The sequence below is a fragment of the Strix uralensis genome, chromosome 17 (genome assembly GCF_047716275.1).
Source record: "Strix uralensis isolate ZFMK-TIS-50842 chromosome 17, bStrUra1, whole genome shotgun sequence".
NCBI lineage: Eukaryota > Metazoa > Chordata > Aves > Strigiformes > Strigidae > Strix > Strix uralensis.
Window position 1 is genome coordinate 16,436,183 of NC_133988.1, and position 18,433 is coordinate 16,454,615.

General features: G+C 41.1%; 1 protein-coding gene across 4 annotated transcripts in view; it reads left to right on the forward strand.

The window, feature by feature from the left end:
• Window positions 1–18,433, forward strand: part of MYO1H (myosin IH) — a 57,655-nt gene that overhangs the window by 4,859 nt on the left and 34,363 nt on the right. For 3 of the 4 annotated variants that reach the window (XR_012631257.1, XM_074886749.1, XM_074886750.1), the window contains exons 3-7: window positions 782–841; window positions 3,903–4,081; window positions 7,972–8,154; window positions 10,918–11,039; window positions 13,360–13,457. Coding sequence is in view for 3 of the 4 variants with exons in the window: in XM_074886749.1 (XP_074742850.1) it covers window positions 13,446–13,457 (12 nt within the window). In the remaining variant the exon portion in view is untranslated. Of the gene's footprint in view, window positions 1–454; window positions 547–781; window positions 842–3,902; window positions 4,082–7,971; window positions 8,155–10,917; window positions 11,040–13,359; window positions 13,458–18,433 lie in introns of all 4 variants that reach the window. The other variant, XM_074886751.1, reaches the window with a different exon arrangement.

Consider the following 18,433-nt stretch of genomic DNA (forward strand, 5'->3'; position numbering starts at 1 on the left):
TTGCTCTTATCACAGGCTGTTAGCAATTTTAACCCTCAAAATTTTATTAAGGAGAAAGTGATCTCGGAGAAATGTAGTTTCAGTATATTTTTACTTAGCCTCCAGCAAAATAGTTACTTTCAGAAGTACAGTGCCTAATACGGGATTGTAGAAATAAGAAAAATTAGGACTGAAGCTGAAATTTCTTCCTTGAACCATTCTGTTGTCTGTAGATATCGTGCCATGTATGACAATTAGTATCAGCATGTGCAGAAGGTAATATTCCCCTCTTAAAACATGTAGGTGTAAAAGGTTGGAATAAAAACCTACTGTGACCCTGAAATTTTGATGGCCTAAATTTAGACAGTGAAGTTAGAACAAATCCCTGTACTATATAAGCGTAGTATTAATGCTTTTATTTTGCGTTTTGGAGAGAAAATGTATACTTTTAAAATCATATTTTTTTCAAATTTAGAAGGAAATCAATATGCTGCTGACTGATGGATATAATTTACATCATCATTGAAAAAGACTGTTTCAGCAACAGATGATGCTGCGCACAAAAATGTTAGTTTTGGTCTCTTTATTGCTCTCCTGCAGGCTGCGGTTTATTTACAGCTGAAGAACACTGCAGAGAGTCACGTGTAGGTCTCACCTATTTCTTCACCGTAGTAATGAGCTTGTCCTAAAATAATATTCCTGATTGTTTTCAGCAAACCTGCATGGATTGCATGGATTGCGTGGATGGCAGTGAATGCTTTTATCTATACCTATGCTGACGTAAAGTTTTTCCTTTTTGTAGATGAAAAGTTAGGAAAGAAGAGAAGAGGAAAACTTTGCAGCTTCCTGCTTTCAGCTTTGGGTAAATATACAACTTTTTGTCATAGAAGCAATGAATGTTGACTACATGAGTACTTTGGGAAATGCATCTCTGAGGGGCTGTTTGTTGCCTCAGTTGGAGACACAGCTGAATCTTCAGCCCTTGAAAGATTAAATTGGTTGCTTCACAGAACGATAGACACCTGGAGCATGACTGATTAGTGTCAGAGAGCCCACTTTGGTCCACCTTGCCTCGCAGCAAGGCTGCTGTAATGTCTAACCTTGACAGAGCGGAATTAAGTTTGCCCAGTCCGTTAGGCGCTGAGCCGCACGGAGAGACAGGCATCATCTGAAGATCACAGTCTGGCCACGCTTAAACCGATATTTCTTATGTAGAAATGCAGTGACAACAGCTAGAGAAAGGCCAAAGTCTAGCTTGGGATTTAAAGTTTTGCAGAACTCAAATCTCCCTGATCTTATTAGGCTTATTAACCATGACTAGAAATACTCAGTAGAGTATTCTTCAAGGTTTCTGGAGAAAAACATTAATAACAAATACACCATTTTTTCTTGGTTTCTGCAATATTTTCAGCATATACACTGACACATTTTATCTCAAATAAAAAATAACACCCATAGGATGTCAGGGCAATACTCTAAATCTGTAAAGCCCAAATACAGTATGATAAAGAACTTTCATAATCCATGACAGAACGATTGATTTCCATTTTCTTCCTAGCTTCTGTAAATCTTAGGTGAACATGTAACTAGTTTTACACATGTATCGTACCTCATAAAAGCAAATCTATTTTCCTGTCAGTCGGGTGTTTTCTGGGATTCCTGGTTCTGAGGAGTATTTGCATAACTATGACTTTACAGGTGGAAGTATCCTGCAGAATCCCACACTGTGATAATTCCTTTGAAGTCAGTGAGACTATCCACAGGAGCGAAGATAAGCACGTACATATTTTTCTCAGGACCTAAGACTGAAAAGTTAAGATCCCTTCTCTTAATAAGGCCATCATCAAATTAACATAATCAAGAAGTAGTCACTTCTATTACGCACAGCTTCTCTAGCAGGTATCCTGCTACCTCAGCATCTCTGTTCTAAACAACACCACAATTTAGATGAGTGTTGTTTCACGTTTACAGAAATCTAATTAAACCATTTCTGCACCTTCCCTGACCAAAATTCTTAATTTCAGTAATTAGAAGACACCACAGTACAGACACGCTGTTTCATCAGATTTTAGGCTATGAGACTTAAAACTAACATTTTCAAAAGCATTTCATGGTTTGAAAGAATGGTCAATTAACCTTCGGTTTCCTGTGGGGAACCCTGCAAAGAACTGTCAACAGTTCAGTTTAGAGAGATTTGTCCAGTGACCTACAAGGCCACTAAGTTCACGAATGCATGTACCAGTGTCATCATAGATTTGTTTCCTGGGTTACTATCACGAGAATAAACCAATTGTTCAGCAGTTTCTGCTACAGTACGTAGGTGACCCACTGAACGGTGGGAAGTGCCTCGGTGCTACGATGAGCTCCAGTACAGCCCGTCAAAACTAGCACAGGAAAAAAGAAAATCTCTGGTATCTTCAAGATGAATTATGTGTCTCTTCCTTCTTCCTTCCATAAGGTTCTTTTTTTTTTTTTTTTTTTAAGATGAGGCCGGGGGGGGGGGGGGGGGGGGAATTCATCGACTGCCTGCTGAGTTTCTTTGTATTTCGAATTCTCTTCAAATGGCAGTGTAAGATAAACATCTGATTATTCTAGTGGTGACAGTCTTCAGATTTAAGTGATAGCAACATCTCACTTTTTATTCCAAATTAAGGGCATTCTGTGGAGCAATAGAAATCGATTCAGGGGATGCACGTGCTGAAGAAAGTCAGGCGTACCCATTCTGAGCCCTTTAAGAAAGATTACACTGTCAAACTACAGTGAGCTGGTTTTATTGTGAAATTGAAAAGAAACCAAGGGTCTAGTCCTGGCCACTGAAGTCAAAGAATATCTGGTTTCATGGGGGGGGGGGGGGTGCAGAATTAGCCATAAATAAAATTATCTTCTGCGTAGGATTTGATACATGGAAATTAAAATCTAGCAGTTGGCATTTGGCTTTGCTTTTATTTCGGCGCTATATAAGCGCAGGCTTGTAGCACCATTTTGCAAGCTGCATGGAGAAGTGATTTTTTTTTTTCTTTTAGTCAGCATCAGAATGTTATCCCTGGCCAACTTGGCAAATGGATTTTGATGTATTTGTGCTCATCTTTACTGGTTGCCAGTTGTGTGGATTATTTCAGTGCTTTCCTACGCATGGCTTTGAATGCCATGAATCCTTCTGTGAAGCCAAGTATCTAATTTAAAATACCAGGCAATTCTAAATGATGGCACTGTGCCATCGGGTGAAATGAAAATAGTTCAGTGTCATGTGAAACATGGAGTTCTTACATTAAATCTGATTTTCCCGGCTTTTGTTATTTTGTCACACCCTTAGCACTTTCACAAGCGTTGTCGGGGTTGTTGCTTCATGATTGTAACTGTCTAGAGTACAGTTTAAAACACTTCAGCTGATCCTATGTGATGGTCCAAACTTAAAATTTTAATAAGTAATCAGGAGGGTTTGCTTAAGCATCACTTTGAATGCACATCTATATCTTTGTTTAAGATTTTCTTCATCGTAGTATGCACTATTGTCTGAAGTAGTTCAGTTTATTACACAGGGCTCTGATTAGAATATGTGTTGTCATATTTTATCCATTAACGTAGGAATGTAGCAAAAAAAAAAGACGTCTTTAAACCGAAAAATTTACATTTTAGTGTTTCCTAAAAACTAAGAAGTTGCACAATGTTTACAGAACGTCTTTTAGTGTGTAATATTAGGGTTTCATTATGTTCCTTTCAAGTTATGATTTTAAAAAAGAAATCTAGTCCAAATGCCTTTTCTTACCATCTTTTTCATTTTTTCATTGTTCCCCTTGAATATTGAGAACTGATGCCAAAGGTTCTTCTTACTCCCTCCAAATGCATATAGCAGAAGGTCACTTTTGAGCAGCTGAGGGAATCGGATAATTCATTCTTTCTCATGGTTTTTGTCTTCTGTATAGGAAAAGCAATTTTGAAGAATTGGGACTCCGGGCATGCTCTGGTCTCCGGGGTGCAGGAGCTCAGGGGAGCAGCTTCCCCGCCCCTGCCTGCGCCGCCTGCTCCGATCCCGCAACATCCCCTATTGCTCGCTCCAGGCTACTGCACTGCACCCCTCCTGCGGGAAGCTGCTGCCAGGCAAGTCTGGAGAGCTGGGGGGAGCTGGTTAGTGGGAAAGGAAATGAGCTCTTGAATAAAGAGCAAAAGTAGAGCTGGAAACAAAAGTTAAGTTCTTAATTCAATGATTGCAAGTAACGTCACGAAGTGTACGGAATACCAGTCATGGGTCTAAACTGGTGGTTGGGAAATAATATCTCTTTTCCTAGCATAGACCATGTGTATGGTCTTGCATAGTACAGATTTCCACATATTCTGAAGTATTTACTAATACTGGATGTCTTTGCTGAGTAAGTTAGTAACTCATTTTGTCAGCATGTTGCAAGAACTGCTGGATACCAAGCCCTGAATTGAGCTAGACATCCAAATTAGAAACAATCAAATTTACTGCATGGTGTTGAAAATGTAAACTTTGATTCCTCACGTATTTCCTATTTGGAATTTATCACTAAAATGAGTGATTAGTTCTGTTAAGCAGATAGTGCCATAATGTGGTTGTCAGTGCCGTGGTTAACTCTTCTGTAAAACAGGTAAGACCCCTTTCTGTTACTATGCTAGGGCTTCATTCATTAGTTTTTACAAAACTTTCAGATACTTTGATGGAAGAGGCTGTAGAAATGCAAAAATATCATCACTATTTGCTATTGCAATGAAGGAAAAAAATTTAAATTTCCTCACAGAAAAAGATGTCATTATATGAATTCAGCTTGGCCCAGTTCCACAAATCCTGATGATCACTGTTCAGAAAAATAGTCTCTGACTTTGAAAAAGTTGCAGAAATGGATCTGTAAGCAACCTCTTCCAGATCAATTGTCTAGGAAATGCGACATCTTTTTGTTATGAATGCCTTGAACTCCCTTCAAAGTTGTGAATTTAATTCAGCCACGTTTTAAATCTTCAGTATGCTAACCCACTTTAGATTTCTGACATAAGGAACTGAATGTCATTGTTAAGAGTTTTTCACCATGCTTACATTTGGATTTCAAAGGTGCCACATACCTGTGAGACTCACAGGATGAGATCAGGACAGAGGGATATGAAAATTTCACAGAATATGCATCTTGGCATTGACCAAAGTCATAGGGCTCAAGTGAGAATCAAGTTAGCAAAACATTTGATTCTTCCAGTGAAGGGTGCAAAAATTAATATATTCAATAATGCTTGGGGGGGGTTAAAATACAGAGAGAGATATATGTATATACATACAGATGTGTGTATGTATATATGTATGCAGGTGTATGAGTACAAGGCCACAGAGATCCCTCTGTAAGTTATTAGTTATCTTCCACAGTCAACAATTTGTGTAAATATGGATATGTACACAGGTCCTTGTACTCATACGCCTGAATTCCCACCAGAGACACACAGCTGTGCATCCTAAGAGCAGTTTTTTACTGAGTGCAGGTAACACCTGCTAGAAATAACAGAAATCTCCAAACCCTCGGTGCTTTTGTTTTCCCAAGTGCTGCATGACATGAGCTGGATATACTTCAGACTAAAGGAAGTATATACATTTTTCTATTAGTTTTTTGTAACTATCATTTCTGAGGATTGTGATTGAAATCTACTCCCTGTTCTTCTGAGTGCTACACAGATGCAGAGGTAGTCATGGCTCAAGCACCGAAGATCTTCCTGCCTATGTTGGTTGATTCCCATCTGAGTGTGTCCACTGAGCAGCAGACAGAGGTGCAGTCAAGTGCAGCAGGTTGTCGCCCAGAGCCTGGCGTGACTGTTTCTTGGTGCTTTCAACCCAAAGGAGACACTGGAGGAAGGAATAGCATTGATCCTTCGTTGTATTTTAGCAGTGACGTGTTTGTGTTGTTCTACTGTGGCCATAGAGAGTCCTCTCGTGAGGTTCTCTGTGTACAAGAAGGGAAGTATGAAGGAAAATAATGGGTCAAATTATACATTTGCACATTCTTTTAGAATAAGTCACACTGGGAAGAAGCTGAGATGCTCAACTGTTCTTTCTTTCCTCAGAAGTCACAGAGAACAGATTTAAAATGCAAAGCATGACTTTGCAGGCCTGTACATGTCAGGGGGGAGGGGAGCAGGGGATAAAATGCCATTAGCGGCACGTTGCACGAGCATCGTTAGACATTGAGAAAGATATCATTAGATTAAAAAAGTGTCTTCACAGAGAAACAAAAGGCGAGCCAAGGCACGGCACGTCAGGATTGCCCAACGCAAACTTCAGAGTCATCGCTGTTGACAATAGATGCGCAGGCAAGCTTCGCCTGGGAGAGGCTACCAGTCCCAGGCAGGGTCCACGCGGTGCTAACAGACACTGACTGTCATTCTAGCCGAATAAACAGTCAACAGGGCTCCACATCTCCCTCTCGGTTCAAGATTAATTACTCATCTAAAATGACAGCTACTGTCTAGTGCCTAAAAGTTGTCAGGCGCCGTATCGCCCATTCATGTTTCTTCAAGGACAAATGGTTTCATTTCTCTCGGGCGCGTTTCTGAATTTGTCTGACTGTTCAATTACATCTTTGAAAGTGCTTAGCAAAAGCTGACAGATTTCTCCTATTTTTATTGCTGAGGCTGAATAGGAAGTAATCTGTTCATCATCTGTAACGTCTATCAAGACAGCTAAGTTTCTTCATACATTCAAATTATCTTTCCCGGATTTACTTTTTATAACACTTAAGTAAAATAAAAGCTCAGCAATTTTGCTACAATCCTTGGAGCATTACCTAAGAAAAATATTGATCCTGCTAAACTCCTGAAAATTGGCACTGGAATATGAAGTTGGGCACCTATTTTTCTAGTTTTATTTTTGTCTTGACAAGTAGGTTTAACCTTTTTGCGTTATATATTTTGTTGGTCTAGAACGGGCCGTTTAATGGTTAGATGAATTGCAATATATGGGTATGCAACAGAAAAAAGAATCTGTTGGGAGTTATTCATGTGCTTTTGGATTTGATTTACTTCCTACTTCCTTATTTAATAACTAGGTTCCTTAAGACTCCTTAAGCTTGAATGACCCATGTTTTGTTGCCGGGTCTATTCCAATGACCCCTGCCAAGACCCCTGCCCCAGTTCGTCTATCAGACAAAAATGAATCTATTCCAGGAGCTATCAGTTCCCATTATCTCTAATTGAGCCTGACAGGTGGAGACAGGCCTCATTATTTTTAATTGGGCCCTATAGTTCTAGAGTTAAATTAAACACAATTTAATGCAGATAGCTCATATACATTGGTATGACAGAGTCAAATTGTATTTTAAGTTTAATGAAACAACAGTTTTTGTTTCCAGGCTTTGCTTTTACACAGTTTTACTGCTTTGAGCTCAGCATTATTTAAAACTTGCCTATTGCATGATGACATGTACATTAATTAGAATCTGACCTGATCGTGCACCTGTTGAACCTTTTCACTACACACACTTTTATACTGAAAATCGTAATGTAGGCATAAGGTGGCGATGAGCAACTCTTTACTCTCTAATAAGCTCAGACTGTCTGAGATAGATGGCTAAGAGAGTTTTAAACAGATTTACAGTCGCTAGTCATGCAAAAATAAGAAACTCCCAAAAGTTTTCCCAAAACTCCTGAGTGGAAGTTTTATTCAGGATCTAAACATGAAGATACCTCTGTATACCTCAACAAGGGCATTTTTACTGCTTTGTAGCAGAGCATCTGGCCTTTTTCTATCATGAAGTGAACATTTTTGTCACTATTAGGTGGTGCTTTTCTGCAAAGACACCCCTGAATAAAGAAGGAATTGAACCACCCTGTTAGGTGCATGTTGCTCTAAATATTATAGATGATCATGTACTGAATTCTCATTGGGAAGGACCATGCCAATCCATGCTGATGAGGGAGCCAGTCTCACCATCCTTACTCTAGTAGTCGTCAGCCATACAAGAGTTTGTAAGATCATTCTCTGTGCTCTTTCTTTGCAGTGAGTCAGCAGTGGGCTGCAAGACAAAGTCAATTTTTATTGAATCTTTAGCTTTGCCAGAGTTATTGAAGCAGGTAATCTATCAACGATACTCCTCTTTGGATTAAAGACCGTGGAACCAAGTTTCCTAATTACAGAAGGCTTTGACTAAATATTGGATTTTCAGATGCAAGCTTCCCTTTACACAGGTAAGGTTAACAGATACTTCTTTCAAAGGACATTTCCTTTAATATAATTGCATTTGCTGTAGCTCCCTCTTCAGCTTTGCTTGAAGGTCAAGTAAATAAACTACACCACTTCTCTAATGAGATGTGACACACATAATCAAACTGGACAGTTTTTCACAAAATGGGTGTTTAGGAATCCAAGACAAGTATGCTTCTGTTTGGAACGGCAGGAACTCTAGCCTTCTTAAGGGCTCAAACAGCTTGCATTTAGTAATTATATATTGTGTGTTTAATTAACAGATACTTAATCATGGAAATTCTGTGTCATCAAGCCTATAGGCTAGGATTGTCCTGGATAAAAAGAATGAGGATTACCCAATGTTTATATAGCCACTGTACCTTTCTAACTGCTTTCCTTGGCCTAAGCACAGGCATCCTTTCCAGACCAAAAGTCATTTATGCCTTACTTCTAGCTGTCTCTAAAGTTTCTTCTGAAGCATGTTACATCTGCAGCATAGAGTAACATCTGGATGAGTACTTTGTTGTCTGTTCTACTGGACTGAATCTCTAGCTTTTTCTCCCTGCATTGCTTTTTTTGAACAAAGGTGCCATCATAGATGAAAGGGCTGCTCTACCTTCATTTTTCCTATGGGCACTGTCACTTTCAGGTGGTAGATACCATTTGATTTGTTTTTCAATTTATTAATTTGCAGGGAGGCACTTTATATTTTAGAGCAACAGTAGGGAATATTTTCCATGCTGAAAGTCTACTAGGAATCTCAGGTAATACTGGTGTGACATACTGTCACACCCTTCTCCCACCTGCAGCTCTCCTGGGAATGCTCCTCCACTCCAGGGGCACACACTGCATTCCCAAACCTCGGCGTACGGGGTGTCCTAATGTCCATCACCCTCATACGCCTTTCCAGCATGTTCAGTTCCTCCTCTCCCAGGACAGGGCAGGGCTTCTCTAACTCACTGCATCCTTCTCCAGAGGTGTAGCCACATTGCACAGAGCTCCTCAAACCACCCCATCCTCCTCCCCTGCGAATTCACTGGAGTCAGTGACGGGAAGCTGGAAGGGGAGTAGCTCAGACGGGTGGAAACTGTGGTATGGGGGAGAGGGATGGAGATTAGCAGGGAGAAAAAATAGTGCTAGAGAGAGGAAGGGAAGAGTCAGACCAGAAGCTTGCAGGACACAAGTCAGTGATGGTGTTCAGGCTGTAGGACAGAATTTCCTTTCCCCTGTTCCAGAGAGAAAATGGGGGTGTAGGGGAATGGTATCATTTCTCCCCAAATATTTTTAATTGAAGTAAAAACGGTTACCAAAAATAGTATTTTTTTTTAGTCCAACCAGTCACTTGAAGGTATATCTGATAGCATCTCTGGAATTAATTTTTCATGCCCACATTCAGTACGCACATGCTACTTTAGACATAGCTAAATGCATGAGCTTCTCAGCTCTTCTACTCATTAGGTATTTTTGTTAGCTTTAGCTTGGCCAGCAGAAAAACCCTCTTTTCCTAGCACTGCAGGAGGTCCCTGCTGTGACAGGCTAAAATACCAAAAGATACAAGGGGTCTGTCATATGCTGTTGTCCTTTTGATTGAACTTGGAGAGAAAAGGCTTTTGTATAGCTTGTGGCCAGTTAGCCAGCACACTCCTAATGTTATAGGCATAGATTTAGTGACCTGCATGAGAAGTGAGATTGAAATAGATTTATTACAGCTTTACATGCCCCTAGAAAAACCTTGTACCTATGTTGGGGATTTTTAATGGCTTCCTCATACATTAGCATGTGGGCACTGCACAGCAATTTATATCTGAATATTCACAACAGCCGAGCAAGGCAGAGGGAGTATTGTGAGTCATATTTTACAGATGGAGAAGTGAAGCTTTGAGGGTGTATTTATGTGATAGAGTACACTGCTATGGAAAGATCGAGATGAGGTAGACCTGAGTGGCTTGGCTCCTGGAAGGCAGGCTGGTTTCTAGGGGTTTTATACACATGCTTGCTTTGTACAGCATTATCGTGTGCAGTAAGCATTTTCTGTGTAAATTCACACTAGAGGCTTGTGTGCTGCATCCAGGTGTCACAAATCCTGACCCACCCTATCAGTCCCCTTTCTGTGCTGACATAAGCTCCCTAGATCGTTTATTAAATTATAATAAATGGATTTATCATTCCCAGTTATTATCGGAACATATTTGAAAATCGAATTTTGCTGGTCTGTTTAAGCCACCTGTTTTTTTTTCTGTCATCATGAAACCATGATGCCTGGCCTGCTGAGCCCTTCTGCGGATGCCAGGCGGGAGAGCTTGCGCACAGCAGTTCACGCTGGAGCCGCTGGCTCCCGGGCTGACATGCGTAGAGCCGGCAGAAAGCTTCCCAAGGATGAAAGACACCTTCTCTGGGAGCATAATGACCTCTTTCAGCTACAGAGCTAAAATGCTTCACGTGTCACCCCCTCTATTGTTAGCAGACGAACAAAGTTAACAAAAATATTACTTCCATATTTGTTGTACTAATTAACTTCTGTGTGTTCCAGTACTCCAGTCAAGTCACAACATTGCTTGCTGGGGAAATTTCTGTCTGAATGCTTCCCAGTTTAGGGTGAAACTTTAAATCCTTGTTCTAAGAAATTCCTTCCAATTTCAAGTGCAAACAGAAGGATATGCTCATTTTAAAAGAAATGAGAAGAACAAAGGTTTATTGTATTGCATGGCCCAGTGTAAAAGGTAGACAGCACTTTGTCAGACATTATTTTTTATGTTTTTTTCCAGAATGCTAAATCCACGAGAAGACCATGAGACCCAGGCCATGGGAAGGTGGATTTTCCTGTTCCAAATACTTGTCTGAGTGATGCCAGTAAAAATTCAGATGTAAAATGAGGCCCATTTTACAGGTAGCAAAACTGAGACATTCAGTGACTTGTTCAGTAGGCTGTATCACATTTGCATGATTTCTCATTTGCCCTGTGAAGATGAACTTTTTAATGGGATACCTTCATGACTCTGTGGCTTGTGCAACACCACCTTGTTGCTACATAAGGTTCACGGATTGTCAAGGCCATACTGGATTGATATTAAAGAATTATAAGAAGAAAAGGCTTCTGTTTGTAACAGCCCCTTTCTTCAGGGTTTTAAATCTTAAGGCGTGGTGACTATCTGGGGGACTGCCCTGGCTCTGTCAAGTAGTCGTATCTATTGATGGCGCATCTCCTGCTCAGCAGTGCTGAGATTGCTGGCTGGGCCTTAGGTGCAACATGAAAATAATGTATTCTCATCTTAAAGTGACAGAAGAAGAGCCTTTGCATCTTGAAATATTTGGCCTTGTGTGACTGTACTATTAGTGAGGCGCAGCGTGGTTTGGGGAGTCTCACAGAGAGCAGGTTGCAGGTTTGCTGTATTTTACCCGGATCAAATTATCTCCTGTTCCCTCTGGGTTTTTTTGTCTGCTTTGTTTGTTTCCTCTCAACTGGCTTGAGAAAGAATGTGAGTTATAAACAAAAGATGTCAAGGATTTAATTTATCTAGTCAAAAAATACTCCTTTCAAATGGTAAAACTGAGGCTGAAAGAGGGGTCTGAGCTGCTGGTTTCAAAGGACTTTTTCTCAGTGCTGTTTGGCCATCACTGGCCCCAGCAGTGATGGGAGAGACTCGGGTCCGAAGCTGAGGAATCTGCCCCGTGCTACCTCTGACACAGCGCCACTATTAGACCTTGTCTGCTAGCCTCCTTTCTTCTTTAAATAATATATACCGGGAAGCCCCACAAAATTCACTGGCTGGCTTGCAGTTATGCAGAGAACAGGTTAAGAAGGAAAACAAAAGTATTTTGGGATTTTTAACAGAGCAGTAGAGCAGTCCTGTTTATTACTTGGGATGTTTGGAATTAATGAGTTCAGGGGTGAATAATTGATAACCATTTTAACACAAGCAAGAATTCAATTAAATATGAAGAAGAGGAGGCTGGGCATGCGGTAAAGAATTTCTCTTTCCCTTTTGACTGCAAACAATCCTTTCGGATCTGGTCACTGAAGACAACTGGCAATGAAATGGGTGTGTGAAAGAGGAGGAAACCAGATATTATGTTACTTAAAAGTCATTCATCATGTCACAGACAGGCAGGAATCTGAACTCCTGAAATAAATAATCACTGAAGGTGATCTCTCTACAAAGTTACTGCAGCATGAAGCCACTTCCAACCACTAAAATATTCCTTCTGTAATTAGGCCAGGTACCCGAGTGCTGTGCTTGCAGTATGTCTGGGGAAGAACAGGACACGTTAAAATGATTTCCTGGGTGAGACATCTCTGCAAACTGTCTGTAGAAACGAGCTTACTGCTCTGTTGTGCAGATGGGAATGCAGGGCAGTATTCTCATCTCTGGTTTTGCCAATGTGGGCGCTGGAGTAAAGCAGGATTCTGGGTTAAATTCTCAAGCCTGAGTTGCAAAGACTGCTTGAAGAGCCCCATTCATATCTGCCCATCATAGCACCGTGGCTCCAAGTACAAAATTAATTGTCATTTTGCATTTGTCAGCACAGAATATTATTTCCTTCTGTCTTTTAATTCCATACTTGTTTTTTCACATCAAACAGTACAGGCCAGTTTACTGAAAATATTGTCTGTGTAAAAAGACAGTGACTTTGGGATGAGGATGGGCACAAAAGCTTCTGCCAGGAAAATAAGTGATTGTGAGAGATCGATACAGTGCTTACTTCCCCGAGTTTAGGCATCAGGTTTTGGTTTTCCATCTCTTCCAGCGCTCAGTGATACACCCAGCTCCGCGTGATGGCTAGCCCTGCAGAAACTAATGAATTTTCCTCAGTGTTTCTGCCCTGAAGCCAATAATACACATTCATATGCTTTTCATCTATGTATTGTACTGTGTCATATTATATTAATTTTTTAATTTTCCTCTCGCTTTCCTGAAAGCTGTCTAAAGATCTAAACTGATTGGCTTTGCAGTGTTTATCAGCATTTCCTATGATGCAAGTGTGCAGTGGGGCTACAGAAGTTATTCTATGGGACTGTTAGCCTGAACCTTTGGTGCTGCTGAGTTTTCTGACGTTAGGACTCCTCGCTCTTCGTTCTGCACAGCCATGTGCTCTGTGGTTCACAGAAAGATGCACATGCACTTTAGATGCACCACACGATACATAATGGGGAATGAATTGCTAGATAAACCTGAAAGAATTTAATAAATGTTCTGTCTTTATTTAAGCGGCTGTAGAAACTGCTTGAAGCTCGAGGTCTACTTTTTCATCAGCTAATGTGTGTGGGACTGAGCATGAGGATGGTGCAGCGAGGATGCCAGCAGAGGTAGGACTGCCTCTCCTTAGATCTGGTTACAACACGTCAGGACCCTGTGGAGGAAAAAGGGAGAATACAATATGTGAATGTGAGAGTTGACTATTCATTCTAACACTGTTTGGAGTCTGTTTTCTTTAGGGTAGGTCTGTATCCATGCCTGTGCCCTGTGGCAGGGAATGGCACATTGCACAGTGGGGTGAAGAGATGGCAGAGGCTGCAGCAATGCAGGGAAGTTAGTAAAATTTAGTGTGTGAGTTGGAACTGCATTAAAGATTAATGTGTAGTCTTAGCACCTGTTCCTCCTTTGTAGGATATCTGCACTTTTAATTTTTAAGCATGTCTTAGCCTCAACCTGGGAAGAGAGATACTATAACCAAGAGAATATACATTATTAACCTTAAAGCTTCCAGCTCGAGTCAGCTCCTACAGCCTCTAACATTCCAGTTTCTCAAGAAGCAGATGAGCACCCACCACCAGGTTTGCAACACTGGCATGGTCCTGGATTGGGCTGACTCCAGGGGCAGTTTTAATACAGCAGAAGGACGCACTCACTTATTTCAGTAGTTCGTAATTAACATATAATGCCTATACCGACTCATCAAAGATCACTGGTGCCTGCAACGTAATCTCAAGGAAGATACTGTTTCTAGTTCTTATCTTGGAAAAGCGGCCACTAAATGTATGCAGGTACCATAGGACAAAGTCCCTGACTCACACAGTAAATTATTGATGGTAGTCATTAGGGTGAGAACGTTGTCTCCTAGCTAACTGCACAGTGTTACGAAGGACCTTAAACAAGTTCAAAGCACCTTTTGAATGGTTTAGCTGGAATAATTGTTAACAGCTGACTTTAACAGCATTCAAGATGGATACCCAGGTAACTTTAATTATTAGTGGCTATAGTGATAGATGTATTGCAGCTAGCTAGAGATGTAGTTCCATATGACATTTCTATTAACTGCATTAGTAAATATTTGAGTAGTGCATTTCCATAGGCTAGATGATGGTATAATGATTTTGAAATAATATTTTTATAAAGCACACAACTGAGAGAATTCAGTCACAAGTATCTAGACTCATTTCAAAAACTTCATGGTGCCAAAGTGTGTGTTGTGTTTAGCTTGGACAATACGCCTTCAGCAGTAAGAACGACTTTTATTCTTGATGCCTGTGTATTCATAAATGTTCACTTTCTGTCTCTGCTGGCTAATGTAGTTTAGTGGACTTCGACAAAGAAATTTCTTGGAAGCTGTGACAGGGGTGACATCTCACTTGCATGCTAATGAAGCCTTGACAGAGGAGATGACAGATGGAACTCCAGGATCAAACCAGCTACTTTTCTCCAACAAGATATTAAAATTCAAAGGTTTATAACAGCTTTTGCATTTGAGGTGCAGGGTTGTCAGTGTCTGCTGATGACTTTCTCTTGCCATAGACTGTAACAAAACTTCCAGGGAAAATTCTGTAAGACCTCTGTAGCAGTACTGCGTCACTAACACAGACTGTTTTCTTAAATAGTCCAGTTTAGGCTTTCTGAATGCTTAGGAAGTTCTGAAGCTGGCCATTTTGGTCACATTCTTGGCATGGCACTGCCTCCAGCGATCTCCATCACATCTCGTCACAAAACCTGGTGACAGTTTCTATAGGACAGACATGCAGGTAACGTTGACATTCTTGGTCCAGAGCTGACTCATAAGCGGATGAATGACATGGTGAAATTCTCATGATCTGCTTGGCAAACATTCCCTTGCTGCAAAAAACTTGGTTAATCCTCCATTGATTTATTGCGCATCAGTGTGTGAAGACCTGCTCAAAGGAAAGAAGTTTTCTTTGCACCTCCTTTTCTCTCTTCCCCACAGGAAATTGTTGTCTGTGTTTGGGAGGGACACTAGAGTTCCCACTCAGATGCGTTTCATGAAGGTCAGTTGTGCAGCAGAGGTGGTGTCTGCGGAGGAACCGTGGTTGAAAAGCTTGGCAGGGAGCTGCTCCATCAAGTGACAGGGCTGGAGAGAGTCAGCTCGGTACATGAGGAGAGGGAGGCCCTTGCAGGCTGGGGGGGGTTCCGGGAAGGAGTGACACTGAGTCGCTGGGGAGAGGCGCTGAAGCCAAGGTGGTCAGCTGGGAGCAGCGGCGCGGAGCAGAGGGAGCAGAGGTGGGAGCCAGGTTGGAGCTCTGCAGCTGGCACCGCAAAGCCCAAATGACAGAGCTCGATGCCGAAGCCAAAGAGAAGTAAGCAAATTATTCCCAAATAGAAGGTGACCAAGGCAGAACGTAATAGAGCATTTGAGCTGCAGATAGCGAGTCAGAGAGGGAAATGCAGTGACCAAAGGCAAGAGAGGAGTTAATTTTTAATTAACCATAATTAATTCCTTCCACATCTTACGTCTGGCGATAGCACAGAGTGAAAGGAAGTAATAGCGGTTTTGCTTCGATGTGTCATAGTACCAGAGAGGGAGGCAAAGGGATCTATTTTAGTGGGTCGAAGTAGCGACTGCTGAACTCGGAGATGATGTGGGTGTCTGGCTGCACAATGATCCTGTTAAATCTGTTGGTGTTCTGCTTATTGCAACACTGAAGGGTTTTTTACTTTGCATGCGATTTTCAGTGTTGCTACTCACGAGTGCGTGGTCTAGCTGAATGGGAGACAGCAGAGCCCCCTCGTTCAGTGATCCAGACTTAAGCCTAAATACAAGAATAGTCCATGGGATGTCATAGGTACCTTGCCATTGAGGCTTTAAACTCATATAGGAATGAGGGAATTTCTTTTTAATAATAGTTGTAGAAGGCTTAAAAATAATTCCTCCTTAGGAAAAAAAAGTATCCGATTAAAAAAAAAGTAATTCTTATCTTTCCCTTTTAATGTATATTTGTTTGACAGATCCAGACTGATTAACAGCTTTTAGTAGCTGAGGGCTTTTGCAACCTTGCTGTGAAAGTTTTTCTTCCCACTGTTATATTACAGTTATTAGGAAAAAAAAAAATCTCAAATGTTCAAAGAAAAACTCATTTGCTCTTGCCAGATAACCCCATGCAGCTTCTTTGGCCCTACTGGTGTTAAACCTGCTCCTTCTTTATTCATCCTCACAGAAAAAAACCAGCCAAAACCTGCATTTCTCATTTCAAAAAAACCCAAAACGGTGTTACCCTGCTCCTTCTCAATTTGTCCTTTGGAAGGTCAGCTTTAAAGACCATAAAATCAGCACAGTAATCCTACAGGATCCGTGAGTAATTCCTCAGGCAATAGCCTTTGTGCATCCGCACCCCATGTTTCCCCAACTCTGGAGCCCTCGCGTTGTGACAGTGCTCGGGTGTCCCCAAGCCCTCTCGGCATGCCACCAGCTCCTCGTTCCTGGAACAGTTTATTAACTGGCTGTAATCTGTCAGGGACAGGAGCAACATCCTCCTATTTGCTGAGCACTGAATTCTGGATTTGCAAAAGAGCTGCAAGGCGTGGAGGAATTTTTGCTATTAAAAATCCAGCTTTCTTCCCTCCCTGTCTGGTGTCAGCGAGCGCTGCGCTCGCCGCTCCGGCTGGGCTCGGGCAACGCGGGGCTCTTCAGGGAGCAGAGGGGGATGTGGCCACCTGCCATGGAAATGGAGATTTTACAAACATAATGAAAGGCAAAACAAAGAAAACATTATCTACAATGTGAGCTGTTGAGAAGCAAACAGCAACTTACATATGGCTTGGGCTTGGCACGGCCTTTATTTTTCCCCTTTGACAGGACTCCCTATCTAGTTATTTACTGTATTAATGACACGAGACAGAATTACAGCAAACAAGCCGAGCACATTCCTTGCTGTGATAATTGTCGTTTCCTCTGAGGCTGGGACAGCTGAGCGCTGCCCAGAGCCCTGAACAGACCGATGGCTGCAGGTGGAATGCCAGAGGGGTTCCTGGCTTCTCCTTTCTCCCCACTTATGCTGCTTTTCTTCCACGTCCTCTCTGCTCACCACCTAGCAGAAAGGAAATACCCACTTTGATTGCCAGGATAATTTTCATTCGCTGTAAATAGTCCTCTGTGAAAAGAGGTGTTCTTAGAGGAAAGATTTACAGGTTCATAAAGATGACACATACTTTTCCTCCAGACCCCCCTCTGTTTTATTTTTTATATGTACAGCATTTACTTCTAAATCACTGTAGTTATTCCTACTTCATCAAATAACATTCAGCTCCAAGTATAAAAACCAAGATAAATAATGTATAAAGCTACTTATGCGCTTGTATGAAACTCTTTAAAAGAAGTTGTTCATTTTAGATTTAATTTTCAAGTCAAGGAATATATACTTTAATAGTAACACTTTCAGGTTCAAACAATGACCCCCAATCCAAGAATTTCATATCTCCTAATATGCAATATAGTAAAATACAAAAGCATCTGCTGATATATTGGTCTTACATTTGTTAGCCTGCAATGTTACCATCTAACTTTTGACAGCAATTACCTACCCTATTTGATGAGGGTTTATTTTTAAAAAATTCAAGCATTCTATACAAAAATTTACTTGTAGCAGAATATACATTTCTGTATATTCTTTCTTCTTTTATCCTTGTTAAGCACAAATAAAATAATTTCATATAGAAAACATCATACTTTATTCTTAAATACTGCCAGTATATTAAACCCAAACTTTCTTTCTTCCTATAAGAGGAAAAAGAGGTTTTACAGCAATGGCACTGCTGTAATCATGTTGTTAAAGATGAAGTCTAAGAAGTGATTAATGTTTTGTTGCTCCTTTAAAACATGCCTCTTCACTTACCTGTTTTACCTATTTTAACAGGTTTTCCCTGTTTCAGATGATTAAGTTTCCCTGTGTCAGCCACTCAGTAGCCTTTTAACCATAAGAGCAAACAGCTGAGTCACCTCTGCCTCCAGCCTGCTCTGCTGTGGTGACATATCATACACGGAGGGGGTAGTTTTGTGTTTCAGGGGGTGGGGGGATTTATTCTTTCTCTTTCCTGCTTGGCTTGCTCTAGGCTACCC